Consider the following 17,080-nt stretch of genomic DNA (forward strand, 5'->3'; position numbering starts at 1 on the left):
TTTGCTCTGTTTGGACTTTTGTGATCACAACTCGGTTAAACGAAAAACACTTAGAAGTCAAGGGCCCATGTTAGGAATCCCACCAAGGACCAGGAAAAACAAAAACAAAAAAAGGTGTTACAAAGCTTGGGTACTAAGACTCATGTTTTTAAATGCAGAGAACTCACTCAGAAACTAATTGTTCTTACTTTAGAAGCAGGAGAGCTTTTAGAAGCCAGAATGTTGCCCACAAGGCACTTGCTGATAGCAGCAAGAAGAAATCCTTGGAACCTCACAGCCAAAAAAAAGAAAGAAAGGAAGGGAAGCAGGTAGGGAGGGAGGGAGGGAAAGACAGACAGACAGACAGACTGACTGACTTAAGGAATACAAAAAGCTTAGCAATCTGAGGTCATTTATTGAAGGATAGCAATTCTCAGAAAGGTGTGGCTGGGGATAGGGATTCCTGGGGGGGTCCCCAAGATGTTTTCAAGTGGTCCCCAAGGTCAAACCTACTTTTATATGGTACTAAGACCTTATATGCCCTCTTCACTCTCATTGTCTTACGGGTACACAGTAGAGTTTTCCAAAGGTTATATGATGTGTGATGATGTGGTAGCTCTGAAGGTTAATGGGATGTGTGACTATATACATTTGTGTTTTAAGTTTTTCTCAGTTTTAAGTGTTAATAAACTCAATACTGATAGATATAACCCACACAAAACAAAAGCTCTTTGGGGGTCTTCAATAATTGTTAAAAGTATAAAGGAATCCTGAGGCCAGAAAGTTTCAGAACCACTGGTTAGAGAGATAAACGGCCACTGCATCCTACAGCCTTGACACTCCTAAATGACAGCAGGGCAGTGTCGTGGATTCTCAAACATGAACCATGGCTGCAGGCCACAAGAAAGCTCCCATGGTTACCCTCTGGTGCCTTCCTTAATAGCATTTTCCACAGCCTCCCTGGTGAGTAATTACGAGAGAGAGAGAGAGAGAGAGAGGATGCCACTGGAACAATATCTTACTCATTTTCTAATTCCCCCAAGTGGCCAGACGGGCACATAATTAGAGTAAATCAGGACATATTCTGGAATACAGTTAACTAACTTTTGGTGTGTCTGTTGGTGCCAGAGAGGTTTGTGTTTCCATTTGAAAAGATTTCCTCCGAAACAGATAAAACTTGGCTAACATGATTTTAAATGATTTCCTACCTCAAAGAGAGAGCTCCGTCCCTCCAGAACCCTCGCCCAGTGGCACTGCAGGGGCTCCGGCCCTGGAGGGAGCAGGGCCTCGAGGCCCCTCACGTGGGCTCTGGAGTGAGGCCTGGAGGTGTACAACACAGCAGCTCCAGGAATCACGCAAACTTGGGATCAGCCTGGCTCCTCCTCTTTCAAGCTGTGCAACTGTCCCACGGCTTCCCTCAGCCTCAAAGTCATCTCCGAGAAAACAGGTGTCCCAGTAGGACCTACTCACAGGCGTGTTGGGGGGATGAGATGAAACATGGTGTGGAAAGCCCCTACCTCAGGGCCCAGAGGTAGAGAGAGCCCACGAGGTGGTAGCTGTCAGTATCAGCCTTGAGCTCATTTCCAACAAATTTGAGGTGATGTTGGAATGGCACAGAGAGATTACGACATCACATTTTTCCAACAAGTGCCACTCTCTGTACATAAAATTTCTATTTTTTAAAAAAGTCCTAGTGTGGTCATCTCTCCATTCCCTCTCTCATCGAACATACACAGAGCACCCACTCTGAGCAGGCCCCATACTAGATGCTAAGAAAGCTGAGATTCATAGTACCGTTCACACTTGCCAGAGCCTCACGGCCTCTCCCTCTTCCTGAGGGAGACAGATATTCACATCTCACAGCACAGATCAGCATGGCAGATACTATAATGACAGTACTCATAGCTGACTTGCGGTGAGATTTACTATGTTCGGGGCAAGGCAGTTTCCACACATGGCAATATTAATCCTCACAGCAACACCATGAGGCGGTGCTGTTATTTCACCCCCTTACAGAGGGGGAAACTGAGTCATAGGTTAAGTAACTTGCCAAAGGTCCACAGCTGATGAATAATGGAGCCTGAACGTGAACCCAGGAAATCTGGCTCCAGGACTGATTCTCTTACGCACCATGTTACAGCCCCTCTTACACATCCAGACCTGTAGCTGCAAGTCAGAGTCTCACCATTTCCTCAGGAGGGCCCTGGTGGGGAGAAGCACGTGGAGCTGGGAGTCAAGAGACTGGGGCTTAAATCTTGGCTCTTCCGCTTGTCTGTGTAACTTCAAGCAAGTTACTTATCTTCTCTGAACCTCAGTTTCTTCACCTAAAAAATGGGCGTGATCATCGGACCAGTCTCAAAACTTGGTAGGATCCTATAAAATACTGCAAAGCGATCTAGTGCCATGGTTTAAAGTATAGAGTGAGGGAACCAGATTCAACTGAAGCTCTGCTGGCTGTGTGGCGCTGGAGAAGTTGTTTAACCTCTCTGAGCCGTAGCTGTGTCCTCCATATAATGGAGATAATAAAATGTACGCTATGAGGTTTAAATATAGACAATAAGTATGAAAGGACTTAGCACAGCTCACAATACTTATTCAACACACGTCAGCTCATATTATTAGGCACAAGTGATTGGCAAGTTGCAAAGGAGGACAATACTACTACTGTAAAGAAGTTGGTCTTCAGCTCTAAGGCAAACCAAGTCCCAAGATACTGCTTTGGGACAGGGAGACATTGATGACATCATGGTCTCGGCATGCTCCAGTCTTTTTAAAGGACTCTGTGCTCTAGGATTTTACAGCTCCGTGTGGTCTCAGACCAGCATCATCAGTTTTAGCTGGGAGCTTGTCAGCAATGCAGAATCTCAGGCTCCACACCAGACCTCCTGAGTCAGAATCTGCATTTTGACAAGATCCCCTGCTAATTCCTATGTACACTTAAGTTTGAGAAACACTGGCGTAGCGTGGAAAAAAGAAGAGCAACAAGAGTTTTTGGCCAGGGGTGGGAAGGGTTAACGTTTAGTTTGGCTCCTGTCAAGCCACCGGAAACAGAAGGTTCCAGAGATTGAAGGGTATGGACTGATGGGACAGGAAGGCTTCCTTCCTGCCTTGTGTCCTGGACAGCCAGGGCTCCTGCCTGGGACCTGCACTGACCCTCGAGCTGCAGCGAGGAAGGACCCCTAGGCCTGCAAAGCAGAGGGCAGGCTGGGACAAAGAGAGGGCTAAGTGCCTCTGCTCCGGCTACCTGGGAGGCTCAGTCCTCAGGCCAAGCCCAGATGAGGTCTGAGGCAGTGGGGAGGCCGGAAAAACGTCACAGTTAACCGAGCAGAGCTCTCCCCAGGGAGGCTGGTGGCCAGCACTGGGACAGCTGTGTGAGGGCCTCCGAGGTCTCCCTGTCGCCCTGGGCCCCGTCCTCTGGCCCCTGCTTCCCTGGGTCCTGGAGGGTGGGGGCGGGCCCAGATCCTGGACACAGAGCCATGACCATGCTCCATGCGCCTTCCTCCTCAGTGCTGGAGCAGCTGCTCCCCGAGCTCACAGGGCTGCTCAGCCTCCTGGACCACGAGTACCTCAGCGACACCACCCTGGAGAAGAAGATGGCTGTGGCCTCCATCCTGCAGAGCCTGCAGCCCCTCCCAGGTCAGCCGTCAGCACTCCGCCCAGAGCTCCTCGAGAGCCCTCAGTAACTCCCCAGGGCCTGCTGGCAGGAGGAAGCGTAGACCGCACAGCATGGCATTCACCTCTCTTCATGGTTTAGCCAGCGTCCCCATCCACTCCAGCCCTTCTCCACCACAGCCCTGACTGCGCTCTGTCCTCCTCCATCCCCAGCCCTCTACAAACTCACACAACACACACGCAACGCACACTCGTGTACACACTACTACCACACTCACACACACAAAACGTGCTCTCACGTAGACCTCACGTAGTAACAAACACACATCGCACACAACACACCCCACACGCTCTCTCACATGCAACACACTCACATACTCATCACATACACATCACACACGCCTACACTCAGATGCACACTCACACACTCCCTCATCTTTATAAGCTGCATGCCTGCCCCCCACCTCTACTCATGCCTCTCCCTCTAATCTCCACAGCCTCTCTGCCTCGCTGTGTGCTCAGCAGCAAAGCCTCCTCATCTGCTCCAGCCTTTGCCCCAACCTCAAGTGAGCCCAAGAGATGACATGTGTACATCAAGAGCTCAGGAAACTCTAATGAGCTGTATCATGTCCCGCAGGGTTGAAGGGGTCTGAGTGACATGGGGGGAAGTCACCACTGGGTGACACTGAGCCTCACTTCCCAGCGACAAAACGGGCCAATGTCATCGGCCACCCTCACAGGACTGTTGGGAGGATGAAAGGGGCAGCAGTTTGCCAACTGTCCCCCGGCTGTCCCCAAAGCAGCCCCTCTACTCTGTTCTCTATACTGGGCTCTGGGCATCCTTTCACTTGGAGAAGGAGATCCTCAATAACAATGTAAAAAGGGAAACAAAGTTTGAAAGCAGGGAAATGATTTAGGATATGCACATGCTTTGCAACCTGAGCGCTGTGTCCTGTGTGGGATAAAAGTCCAAGTGGGCAGGGTAAGCCGGCCGTCCTCAGCACCAGCAGCGGCCCCGGGCCCCCTCCCTCCTCACTGATGGCTTGCTCTCCTCCTTCCTCACAGCCAAAGAAGTCTCCTACCTGTATGTGAACACAGCGGACCTCCATGCCGGGCCCAGCTTTGTGGAGTCCCTCTTTGAAGAATTTGGTAAGCAACCCTCTCCTGACCTCTGCTGGAAGCCGTCCTTTCCCCCACGTGCGTGTCCACTGCCCCAGTCTCTGGAACGGTCCCCAGGTTGGGCAGGAAAATACCTGCATCTGGGCCTGGCTCTAACATTACAACATTGAGTCACTTTGGGAAAGTCCCTTTGCCTTTCTGGGCCCTGCCAGGTCTGAAAATCTAGACAAATCCATACAGTTATGGGAAATCATCCCTGAGATTTGAGGAAAGGTAGGGATGAATGCGCAGTCCAAAGAAGGCTGGCACATAGGGCGTCGTCTCGTCTGCTGCTAACATCCATCTTAGTAGCTACCTGGTCTGTGAGTTGAGTGGTCCCACAGCTCAGCAGAAAATGGAGCTGTGAGGACTAGCAGAGGCGCCAAGGGTGTGGGAGCAGCTGAGCAGCGCTGCGTGCAGGGTGTGTGTGATCCCTGATCTATCCTGAGGGAAGACAGCACTGTTCAACACAGGGAGAAAGCTATGGGTCAGATGAGAGGATTTACGGACTGACAGACTTTGGGAAAACACTGTGCCTTCATTACATAACCCTTGAAAATTTCCAAAGCACTGTACCAAATAGTATTATCCCATTTGATCCTCTCGATAACACTGGGAGCTAGACAAGGCAGGGATCATTGTGACCACTTTACAGATAAGAGGGATGAAGTCGCTTGACCAGGGTCACTAATGGAGGAGGTGGTGGAGCTTCCTGACCGCAAATCTAGCCCTCTTCTCACTCTGCCATGCTCATCCTCCACTTTCTCTGTCCCAATGGCCTGACCCTTCATAGACTGTGACCTGAGCGGCCTTCGAGACATGACAGAGGACGACGGGGAGTCCTGCAAAGAAGCCACCCCTGAGCCAGCCAAGAGCCCATCTCTGAGACACGTGAGTTCTTACACTCTCAGGCCCTCTGTTCCTCTGGAGGAGGTAAGGGAAGCTCTCCCTGCTAATGCTGGGGACCCTCCTGGGGGTCTCTCTCTTCAGTGTGGTGGTCAAGGGCAGAAAAAGCACTGTGAGAACATTTCAATGACTCATGACATACTGTGCCCGTGCCAAGCAGGGATAATGCGGTAAACTGACCTGTCCCTTCAGGCCCAAAGGACGTCCCCACCCCAACCTCTGATTTCAGTACCACAGGAAGAGTGATGGGGAAAGCTCTGGGTCACAAGATGGGTGGCCTCTGCCCTCCTCCCTTCTGCTGTGTGGCATATCACTTCCTGTCTCTGAGCCTGAGTTTTCCAGCTACAAAAATGAAGGTCTGGATCATATCTAGGGTTCCTACCCTTTGGTGCCATGGAATTAGGATAAGGGGCCCAAATCACATCAAACATTGTCTGTCAACTGCATAATTCACTATCATCATCACCATAAATGGTACCAATTGTTGACCACTCATTACATCGTTTCATATTCAGAGACTGCATCCTGCCTTCTAGGAGCTCCCTGTCCCCCAGCCTCCTCCCTGTCCCTCTGCCTGCTCCCCTCTGCTCTCCTGGCCTTCTGGGTTTCACACACCTCCTTTGTCCTCCTTCAGGCAGCCGACTTGCCTCCACCGCTCCCCAAAAGGCCTCCACCTGAGGACTACTATGAGGAGGCCCTTCCCCTGGGGCCTGGCAAGTCCCCCGAGTATATCAGCTCCCACAGTAAGTTCTTGTCCCTGAGGGCTGGGGCGTGCGGAGGAGAAGGCTCATCTCCTGAAGCTCCTGTGTGTCCTGCTGGGGCTGGAGCTCCAAGCCTGGCACCATTCAGCCATGCCACACCTACTGAGGAGGAGCTACCAGAGCACCTGGCTTCTCCAGTGACAGCCTGGGTGGGCCGGTAGGCATGGCCTGGGGGTTAGGGGCTTGGGTTCTAGTCCCAGTTCTATGTGACCTTGGACAACCCCCTTCCCCTCCCTGGGCCTCTGTTCCCCTACCCTTAAAATAAGAAAGAGGGGCTAGATACACACATATAAATTGCACTAGGACGAAGTTCACAGATGAGTGCTACTGGCTTGAGTATAGGGACTTAACATTACATACAAGAAACTCTATTATGGTTTTTGGATGACGCAGCATGTGTAGTTGAACCTGTATAAGATGTTTGTGTGTTGTTATCCTATCATTCAGCAGCACAGTGGAATATTCTCCAGCTACCAAAAAAATACATAAGATAGGTCTGTCTGTGCTGATCAGAAATGAATCCCAAGATATATATTGGAAAAAAATCAAAGAGAATACTGCATATAACAAGATCACATTTGTTTTTAAATAGGGTACTCACATGCACATGCATTTAACAATTTTTCTAGGATATGCAAGAAACTCTTAACAGTATTTTCCTATAGGAAATGAATAGAAATCTGGGTGAAATGGAACATATTTTCCCATTCATACTCTTCTGTACTGATTGTGCTTTTCACCATGTTGTAGTAAATACATATAACATAAAATCGACCACTCCAACCATTTTAAAGTGTCCAGTCAGTGGCGTTTAGTGCATTCAGTGTTGTGCAGCCATCACCACTATCTAGTTCCCAAACATTTTCATCACTCCAGAAGGAAACCCCATACCCAATAAGCAGTCACTTTCTGTTCCTCCCTCAACCGATCTGTTTTCTGTCTCTATGGATTTGCCTAACCTGAATATTTCATTCAAATGGAATCACACAATATGTGGCCTTTTATGTCTGGATTATTTTATTTAGCACAGTGCTTTCAAGGTTCATGCATGTCATTGCATGTATCAGTACTTCCTTTTTATGGACAAATAATATTCCGTAGTATGGATATACCACATTTTGTTTATCATCTGTCAGTTGATGGACATTTGGGTGTTTCCACCTTTGGGCTATTATGGTATATTATTTTTATGATTAATAAACTAGTTCAAACAAAACTACTGAAATGGTGGGGTTGGACCAGGTGATCAATGCCCCTCCTTCAGCCTTCATAGTCTTGGGGTCTGTGTCACTGCCAGCAGCTGTTTATGTGAAGCAGGTGACTTTATTTTTTCCACTTGAGGACGGGGAAGAAGGAGGGGATGAAGTGCTGCTGGGCCCTGAATCCCAGGACCAGCCCCTCAGCTGGGTGAGGCTCCTCCCCCTCCCCAGAGAGCTCAGATGGGGCAAAGAAGCTGCCTCCTGGAGCAGCAGGGACCCTGGGGCGGGAGGGAAGGGAGTGCCTCAGGAAAGGCCAGGGACCTTATCCAGGGAGAGGGCACCAAGCCCGACAGGAAATATCCTTCCTCTCGCACAGGGTCCAGCCTACCAGGTGTCCAAGTGCTATGACCCTGGTGCTCCCTCCCTCTTCCCCCTCGCACCTCCTCCTTTCCCACCCCCACCTCTGGCCTGAGCACCCCCAGGCCACCTCACAGGGATGTCACCAGCATCTGAGACCTCAGAATGCCTCCTGGGAAAAGCAGGCTCTGAGCCTCACTTGGGAAATACAATTGGGTGTCCCAGTCACTGGGAATTTGAGTGCTGCCGTCCTCAAGAAACAGATGGACAGCACGGGCTGAGAGCCCAGAGCAGTGGTCTGAGGAACAGGTGGTGTGAGAGCAAGTTGGTCTGAAGGAAGGAAGGCTTCCTGGAGGAGAGGATGTGCACCTGTTCCCCAAGCTGGCAACCTCAGTTCTGATCCAGGCTCTATCACTAGCAAAATGTGTGGCCTCAGTTTCTTCATCTGTGAAGTGGGTCTGATACCCACCTCCCTGCATTGTGGGAATCCAAAGAGATGATAAATATAATGATATCTAGTATTTGCCTAGGATGTTCTGTGTGCCAGGCATTGTGCTGAGAGTTCATATGCATATCACTAATCCAAGGTGGGAACTGTTCATGTCGATTTATAGGTAAAGAATCTGAAACACAGAGAAACTGTTTTCTTTCCAAGGTCACTCAGTAAATGATGGAGATAGATTTGAACTCAAATCTGATTAACCCCAAAGCACATGCCCTTAATCCACTGAGCTTCAAAGTATGCTCCAGAGACCATCTGTATGAAAATAATCTTGCTTTAAAAAAGTCTGATTCCTTGGAGTTCCATATATTTTCTCTTTTTACATATGTTTAGAACTAGGCTATTAAATAGTTTTTTTTCCTAGTGCAGATTCCTCAGCTCAGCCCACATCACTGAATCCGAATCTCTGGGGATACAGTCCAGGGATCTGCATTTTAAAAAGACCCCCAGTGAATGTAAATTGGTGCAGCCACTATGGAAAAAATATGGAGGTTCCTCAAAAAACTAAAAATAGAGTTACCATGTGATCTAGCAATCCCACTCCTGGGCATATATCTGGAGAAAACTCTGATTCGAAAAGATACATGTACCCCCAATGTTCATAGCAGCACTATTTACAATAGCCAAGACATGGAGGCAACCTAAACACCCATCAACAGATGAATGGATAATGAAGATGTGAGATAGAGAGATAGAGAGATAAAGAGACAGATCTGTATATATACACACAATGGAATATTAGCCATAGAAAGAATGAAATAATGCCATTTGCAGCAATGTGGATGGACCTAGAGATTATCATACTAAGTGAAGTCAGACAGAGAAAGACAAATACCATATGATTTCACTTATATGTGTGGAATCTAAAATATGATACAAATGAACTTATTTACAAAACAGATACAGACTCATAGACATAGAAAACAAACCTATGGTTACCAAAGGGGAAAGGTGGTGGGGGATAAATTAGGAGTTTGGGATTAACAGATACAAGCTACTATATACAAAATAGACAACCAGCAAGGCCCTACTGTACAGCATAGGGAACTATAATCAATATCTTGTAATAAACTATAATGGAAAAGAAAAATAAATAAATAAAAAGACCCCTGGTAATTGTGATACAGAATACAATTTGGGATAACCCCACTCCTATACTGTACTGATTCCCATGAATGGGAAAGTGAAAGTTCAGCATCAGCAGCTGTTGTATGTGTTATTGTATGTATTCACTATTTTATGTGTTATTATTATCTCCTCTAATCCAGTTCCTCCTTTGTAGTCACAGAAATTTAGAAGGAGAGGAGGGGGTGGATGTATTAAGAAGTGAGCAGAGGGGCTGAAGTGGAAGCAGATGAGACAAAGGCAGAATAGAAAGGGGGTCTGGGTGCAGTGCAGGGGCCAGAACTGTGACTGAGACACACACCCACACACACCAATGCTCTGGGGTCAGAGGAGAGGGGCTGACCACTCTCTGCCTGGGAAGGTCAAAGGAAAGATCTTCAAAGCTGGGTTTTAGAGGGTGAGGAATGCTCTAGCAGTTGCTAAGAGGGCACAGAGAATAGCATGAACATAAGCCTGGAAGTGTGACAGGGCCCAGCAATGTAGTTCCTGGTGACAGGAGCACAGGGGGCAGGTGTGGAGCTAGAGCAGATGAGATGCAGAGACGAGGCCCCACACCCTGGCCGGGGAGTGAAGACAAGAAGCTCTACTCCCTCTTCCCTGAGGAGGGCATGGTGTCCACGATCTTCCCCAGCCCTGGCGCCTGGCGTCTGCCTGCATTTCTCCTAGTACTGCCCTTTCTGCCCTCTCTGCCAACCCCACAGACGACTGCAGCCCAGCCCACTCGATTGTGGACAGCTACTACGAGGATGCAGACAGCAGCTACCCCGCGACCAGGATGAATGGGGAGCTGAAGAACTCTTGTAAGTACCAGGTGGATGTTCAGCCCAATTCCGTCCTCACGAAGAGCAGGCCTTGACCTGACCTTGGCATGCCCGTGCCTACCACCCCGTCACCTCCCTGGAGTCGCCACGGAGGCCTCAAAGCCCTTGTTCTCAGAGACCCTGGGATTCAGTGGGAAGACTGCTGGCATGGGAGTCAGGAGCCCGAGACCAAGCCCTTGCCCTGACTCTCGGTGACTGACCTTAGGTGAGTGATTTATTCTCTCTGAGCCTCCAGATTCCTCTGTATAAAATGGGGACTTGCTGGGTGCCATGAAAATGACCTGAGACAATGGATGCAAAGATGATGGGTAAAGACAAAAGCTGATGTTTACTGAGCCCTCACTGAGTGCCAGACACTCGGCTAAACACTCTGTATTTGTTGCTGTTCACAATAGCCCAGTGAGGTAGGTATTATTCATTATAATTGATGAGGAAACTGAAGCTCTGAGAGGTGAAGTCACTGAGATCACAAAGCAAGTAGTAAATCTGTAAGACACAGTGCCCATGCGGGGGCTTAGTCATTACCAACATCACACCTCACACCTACCCCTTCACAGCCCCGGGGCCCCAGAGCAGGGATGCCTGCAGAGGGGTAAGAAGGTGCCCCCCCACCCAGTGACGGCACAGGGACGGGTCCTTTCCGTGGCTCCTGCAGACAATGACTCTGACGCCATGAGCAGCTCCTACGAGTCCTATGATGAGGAGGAGGAGGAAGGGAAAGGGCCGCAGCCCACACACCAGTGGCCTTCAGAGGAGGCCTCCATGCACCTGGTGAGGGACTGCAGGATATGTGCCTTCCTGCTGCGGAAAAAGCGCTTCGGGCAGTGGGCCAAGCAGCTGACCGTCATCAAGGAGGACCAGCTCCTGGTGAGTGGCCACAGACGAGTACCTCTCGGCCTCACGTGGACTTGCATGTGCCTGCGCATGTGTCTGAGTATCTGTGTGCGTTCAGGCATGTCTGCCTCGGTTCCTCTAGGTTTGCTTTGTGCACAGAGGCTCAAAGCCCGGTGCTTCTGAGATCAGGGCTCTCCCACCCGAGAAGAATTAAAAAACAAAACAAAACCTGAAGACCTGATAAAGACTTTATCAAGTTTTGTTTTGCCAGACATGAATTTTTTATCACTTTAAAACAATATTTATCATTTTTCATTATGCAAGTAAATGTATTTATTTATAAAGCCAGAAGAAAATAAAATGAAATATGATTTTTTTTTAAAAACCCACCTAACCCCGTTGACCGAGAGCTAACCACAGTTAGATTTTGATGTATAAACTTCCACCCTCATTTCCATACATCTGTCTTTCCTAAAACTGAGCCCATGTAACACTTGTTATTATATAACTCGCTTTTTTAAACTTTTTTTTTTAATTCACCATCTCTCATCACTAGCATTTCATAAAAGAAATGTACCTTTAATTCCAAAGTAAAAGGATGGACATAATTTCAGGAAAAAAAAAAAATGAGAGCTGTTTACCTATTGACAAGTCTTACCGAACATACATACATTTGAAACATGACATTTTCTCACCCTGCAGCAGTGAAAAGCTCATCCCAGGCCAGAACCAGGCCAAGAATTATGACTTACTTCTTTCCACACCTTATGCCTTCTATCTTTTTCTTGACTTAGTGTACTGCCTAGGACCTCCAGTACAATGTAAGTAGAAGTGGTGAGAGCAGGCATTATTGTCTCAATCCAGATCTCGAAGGAAATTTCAATAATTCACCATCAAAGCTGATGTTTGCCATGGGTTTTTTGTAGGTGTTCCTTATTATCACATTAAGCAAGTTCTCCTCTAAGAGTCTGCTAAGAGTTTATGTTACAAATAGGTGCAGAATTTTATCAAATATTTTTTCTGCTTCTATTAGGATATATGGTTTTTCTCCTTTTTTCTGTTAATATGATGAATTATACAGTTAGTTTTTGAATGATAACCCACTCTTGCACTCCTAGAATAAACCCCACTTGGTCTCCATGCGATATGTTTTTATGTGTGTCTGGATTCTATTTGCTAATATTTTGTTTTAGTTTTTACAACTATGTTATGAGAGAGATTAGCCTATGATTTCCTTTTTTGTAATGTCATTGTCAGGTGCTGGTATCAAGGTAATGTTAGCCTCATAATAAGAATTGGAAAGTGAGAATCATTATTGATAAACTATTGACTTCCCAAGCCCAACCCTCCATCTCTGCTAGAATTCTCTCCCCCACATTTCTGCCATGTAGCCCATTAATAGCAGGGAGCTGGCTTCCTCCCAAGACAGCCTGTTTCTTCTCTGGTTCTTTAGGCTAAAACGGTCTTCCTAGTATTGTGCTAAAATCTGCCTCTTCCTAAATAGGTAGTTGTGACCCTTGGGACCGCTCAGTGGCCCTTGAGATCTGGAGATTGCCCAAAGATGCCCCTCCCAGGCTTCTCCTCTCTGTAGTGAACAGCCCCTGTCTTCATGCAGTGCCCACAGCTGGACTGGGTGGGGAGGTCTCTGTGGGGTAGGTTGAGTTTCTCTGTCTCCTCCCTCTACTCTCCACTCCAGGAGGCCCTAACCCCTTCTATTCCTGTCCAGTGTTACAAAAGCTCCAAGGACCGGCAGCCACATCTGAGGCTAGCGCTGGATGTCTGCAACGTCATCTACGTGCCCAAGGACAGCCGGCACAAGAGGCACGAGCTGCGCTTCTCCCAGGGGGCTACCGAAGTCCTGGTGCTGGCACTGCAGAGCCGGGAGCAGGCCGAGGAGTGGCTGAAGGTACACGGGGGCTGTGCCTTCGCCCACCCCCCCTCCCTCCTTCCTTCCTCTCTTCGCCAGACCCAGCCCTCAATGGAGTGGGCCCCTGTCACTGGAAGAACAGGCCTTGCTCAGGGGAGACGGGGTCAGTGCCCTTCACATAAAGCTAGGGCTTTATGTGGAAATGGGCTTCAGACATCTCCAGGAGACAGACCTCAGGCTGGAGACCTGTGTTCCTTCTAGTCATTTGAATCCCCTTTCTAACACGCCTACTGTGGGTTTATCCTACCTGCAATGTACATCTCCAGGAATGGGGAGCTTAATACCTACAAAGGAAGTTGATTTTATCATTAGACAAGCTAATCCTTTTTCTTCTTTTAATAAAGGAGAAATTCTTTCTTACCTTAGGTGAAACGTGCATACTTATCACATCCACCTATGACCCAGCCTCTGCATCTTGCAGCTACACAACAATTAGAGTTACCATGTACTGAGCACTTACTTTGTGCCATGCATTGTGCTAAGAGCTTTATACACATGACTTCATTTACTATTCACAGTGGGACTAATATTGTTCCCATTTTACAGATGAGGAAACTGAGGCACAGAGAGCTTCTGTGACTCACCCAAGGTCAACCACCAAGTGGTTCGGGCAAGGATTAGAAGCAAATAAGGAAACCTACTCCAAAGGCGACAGGCAGGGTGGCATACTGATGACAAGGGAGGACTTGGGTGCCACACAGACTTGAGTTCAAGTCCCAGACCTAAGTGGCATTTACTGGCTGTGTGATCTTCTGCAAAGGACTTCGCTTCCCTGTGCCTCAGTTTCTTCCTCTATAAAATGGTTCTTGTAAGGATTCTAGAGAGTACCTGATATAGGGCCTGCCAGGCAGTAAGTCCTGAGTAACTGTCAGTGACTACTCTGCAGTGATGGTGAAGCCCTCACCCCCAGGCCCTTACAGCAGCTCTCCCCTCCTCTGATCTTCCTGCTGGAACAAAGAAACCAAACCCCTCCTTCCCTCCCTCCCCATCCTCCCTTCCTTCCTGTGATAACCAGCTCCCCCACTGGGATGTTTACTGTTTCTCATTACTGCCTTTGTCTCAGGAGGGGAAGGAAGAGAGAGAACCTGCATGCTGGGTGGGGGTGGGGGAGAGTGCTCTGTCCTCAAGGGGTGGTTGGGTCAGAAGAAGAAGCCCTAGACCTAGAGTTAAGAGGCCTGCCTTCGCACGCTAGTTAGCCCAGAGGATAGGGCAGGCAGCCATGGCTTCGCCTCTCAGAGCCTCATCATCCTAATCTGTAATTTGGGGATCAAGGTGCCCCTGCCCCACAAGGCTGCTGTAGGGATACAATGGGATAATCCACGCAAAGCCACCTGACAGATGAGCAGCAAGTGGTCCGTTACTGTTTCACGGTCTGGATGCTTGTGCTGCATGGCCTCAGGTGAATGCCTTGGAGTCTCAGTTTCCACATCTTTGAAATGGAGAGAATAACCCTGGCTGCCCTGCAGGTAGTTGTAAAGTTCCAACATGTCACAGAAGCGAGTCCTCATGCCTGTGCGGGGCATGCTGGTTCACATGGCCCTTCACACCCATCATCTCACTGGTCCTCACACACCCAAGGACGTAATAAGCAGAGGACCACTAATATCCCCATGTTACAGATGGGGAAACTAAGGCCCAGAGCGGGGAAATGGCTTTCCCAAGGCCACGCAACTAATTAGTAATGGCACCAGGTCTAGAAGACAAGTCTCTGGGCCCAATTCAAGGGACAGACACAGGAGGAAGCCTGTTCAGATCCTGACGTGCCCCACAAATGGGGCAGGAGGCCACATCAACCCATCTCTTCCACCCAGTGATTCCAGCTGCTCTGCCTGATGGCCCTGACCACACAGACCCCATTCTTGCTTTTGCCTCCACAGCGTCCCTGCCCACCTGCTCACAGATGTGTGTCCTCTCCACAGGTCATCCGAGAGGTCAGCAAGTCCGTTGGGGGTGCTGAGGGGGCAGATGTGCCCAGATCCCCAGTCCTCCTGTGCAAGGTGGACCTGGACAAGGTACCTCTGTCTTCTCAAGGTTCCCTCTGGGCCAGGCAGTGGGGATTCCGTACGGGCTCTGCCCCAGGGGATTTGCAGGCTGGTGGTAAAGCCAGGCATTGACAGTAGGCACTCAATAAATGTCTACTGAATTCATGAATGAATGAATGCCTGTGTCCAAGGTGCAGTACAAGCCTGAGGAGGGAGTGACTACCCTGCCAGGACAGGAAGAGGTCATGTTGGAACTGAGCCATGCAAACTAAATTGGAATTAGTCAGAGAAGGAGTGTGCCCCACTGGCACATAAGTGAAACGGTCGTTTCATAGTCTGTCAGGCCAATGGCAAACACGTGCTAATGCCTATGCTTCACCAGGTGCTGTGGGTGATCAAGGGACTCCACCCCAAATCCTAAGGGGAGAGTTAAGACTCCCATACATGGGTCTCACATGACATAATACAGGCTAGCATTATAGAAGATATGACTGTGTGGCCAGGACTGTCCTAAATGCTTTACGTGCATTACCTAATTTAATTTCTACAGCAACTCTGATAAACTACATTTTCAGAAGAGGAAGCCAAGGCATAGAGAGGTTTGCCCAAAGTCACATATAGTCAATAAGGAACAGAGCTAACTGATTTACACCCCACCAGCCTGCCTCTCAAGGGGAGCTTCCTGAGCTCCACTGGACGAGTAGTTAGCATCTGCCGTGCATTGGGCACTGTGCTAGGCACTGGGTGCAGTCCTAACGGTAACAGGCACAACCCCTGCCCTCCCAGCAAGGGGTTCAGACATGAATCCAATCACATAGACTTAGCAATGCCAAGCTGTGTAAGCGCCAGGAAGGAAAAGTACCAGGTACCCTGGGAGCACATGACAGGGGCTGCTCTTGTCTCAGGGTCAAGAAAGGCTTTCCTGAGGGAGCACAATTCAGAGAAGGGTGAAAAATTAGTGAGGAGGGGGAGGGAAAAGGCATTCCAAGCAGGGAGAACAGGCCCTGGAGCAGGAAGAAGCATGGACGGAAAGAGGCCAGTGTGGATGGGTTCGGAGAGAAGGGGAACGTGGCAACTCTATTCGAGTGTCCTGGAAAGCCGTAGTGAGGGGACAAGGGCTCACGCTGGCTGGAGGGGCAAGGGGGGTTAGGGAGGTTGGGCACCTATGTTGAGCCTTAAAGAATGGGCAAGACTCTGCCCCACTGGGGCAGAGGTGGACCAAGGGACAGGGGCTGCAAGGGAAGGGAGCAGCAGAAGCAAAGGTGGGGTCAGCAGAGTCATTAGGAGAGGAAGGGTGGAGGGCTCACTCGGCCTTTGCCATTAGTGGAGGCTGAAGGAAAGCAGCGTTGAGGGCGCGCGTGTGTGTGTATGAGTGTGTGTATGAGTGTGAAAGAGTGTGTGTGTGAGTGTGAAAGAGAGTGTGTGTGTGTACACACACCTGCAGCTGCATGCTGTGGTGCAGTTCAGAGGATGGGTAGAGGGGAGGAAGAGGCAAGCCTGTAGAGATGGGCTCTCCTGTGGCTGAGTGTACAGGGGGAGGGTAGCTAAAATGTGTAGCGCGGTATTTTTGGAGAAGAGTGGGAGTGAGGACGTGGTATTGGTGGCTCTGTCTCTCCATGGACTCCTGTGATTGAGGTGTCATCATCATTAAGTCAATTCCAAAGTACTCACAGTGTTTCTTTGTATTTGCTTTCTATCTCAATGAAAAACTTACCATCTGTACACCATCACAGAATAGAACCATAACTTCTGTCTCACAATTTACAGGGGTGATTCTGTATACTTGACAGTTCTAACCAATTTCTGACAGCTGCCATTTTTCCAGCCTTTGGAAATTGGGGGGAGTACATGGCCTCTCTTATCTCCCCCTGCTTTCTAGTACTAGGCTTACAGCAAAGCATCCCTGAGCCTGGTCTG

The 17,080-nt window shown here is 49.0% G+C and overlaps 1 protein-coding gene across 2 annotated transcripts in view; it reads left to right on the forward strand.

Moving 5' to 3' along the window:
• The window catches only part of AFAP1L1 (actin filament associated protein 1 like 1), a 71,846-nt gene that overhangs the window by 21,906 nt on the left and 32,860 nt on the right, over positions 1–17,080 (forward strand). For both annotated transcript variants that reach the window (XM_068536163.1, XM_068536164.1), the window contains exons 2-9: positions 3,487–3,615; positions 4,657–4,740; positions 5,543–5,640; positions 6,290–6,398; positions 10,301–10,399; positions 11,076–11,287; positions 12,981–13,160; positions 15,101–15,193. In XM_068536163.1, the coding sequence (XP_068392264.1) occupies positions 3,487–3,615; positions 4,657–4,740; positions 5,543–5,640; positions 6,290–6,398; positions 10,301–10,399; positions 11,076–11,287; positions 12,981–13,160; positions 15,101–15,193 (1,004 nt within the window). The remainder of the gene's footprint in view (positions 1–3,486; positions 3,616–4,656; positions 4,741–5,542; positions 5,641–6,289; positions 6,399–10,300; positions 10,400–11,075; positions 11,288–12,980; positions 13,161–15,100; positions 15,194–17,080) is intronic.

The sequence above is a fragment of the Eschrichtius robustus genome, chromosome 2 (genome assembly GCF_028021215.1).
Source record: "Eschrichtius robustus isolate mEscRob2 chromosome 2, mEscRob2.pri, whole genome shotgun sequence".
Taxonomy (NCBI): domain Eukaryota; kingdom Metazoa; phylum Chordata; class Mammalia; order Artiodactyla; family Eschrichtiidae; genus Eschrichtius; species Eschrichtius robustus.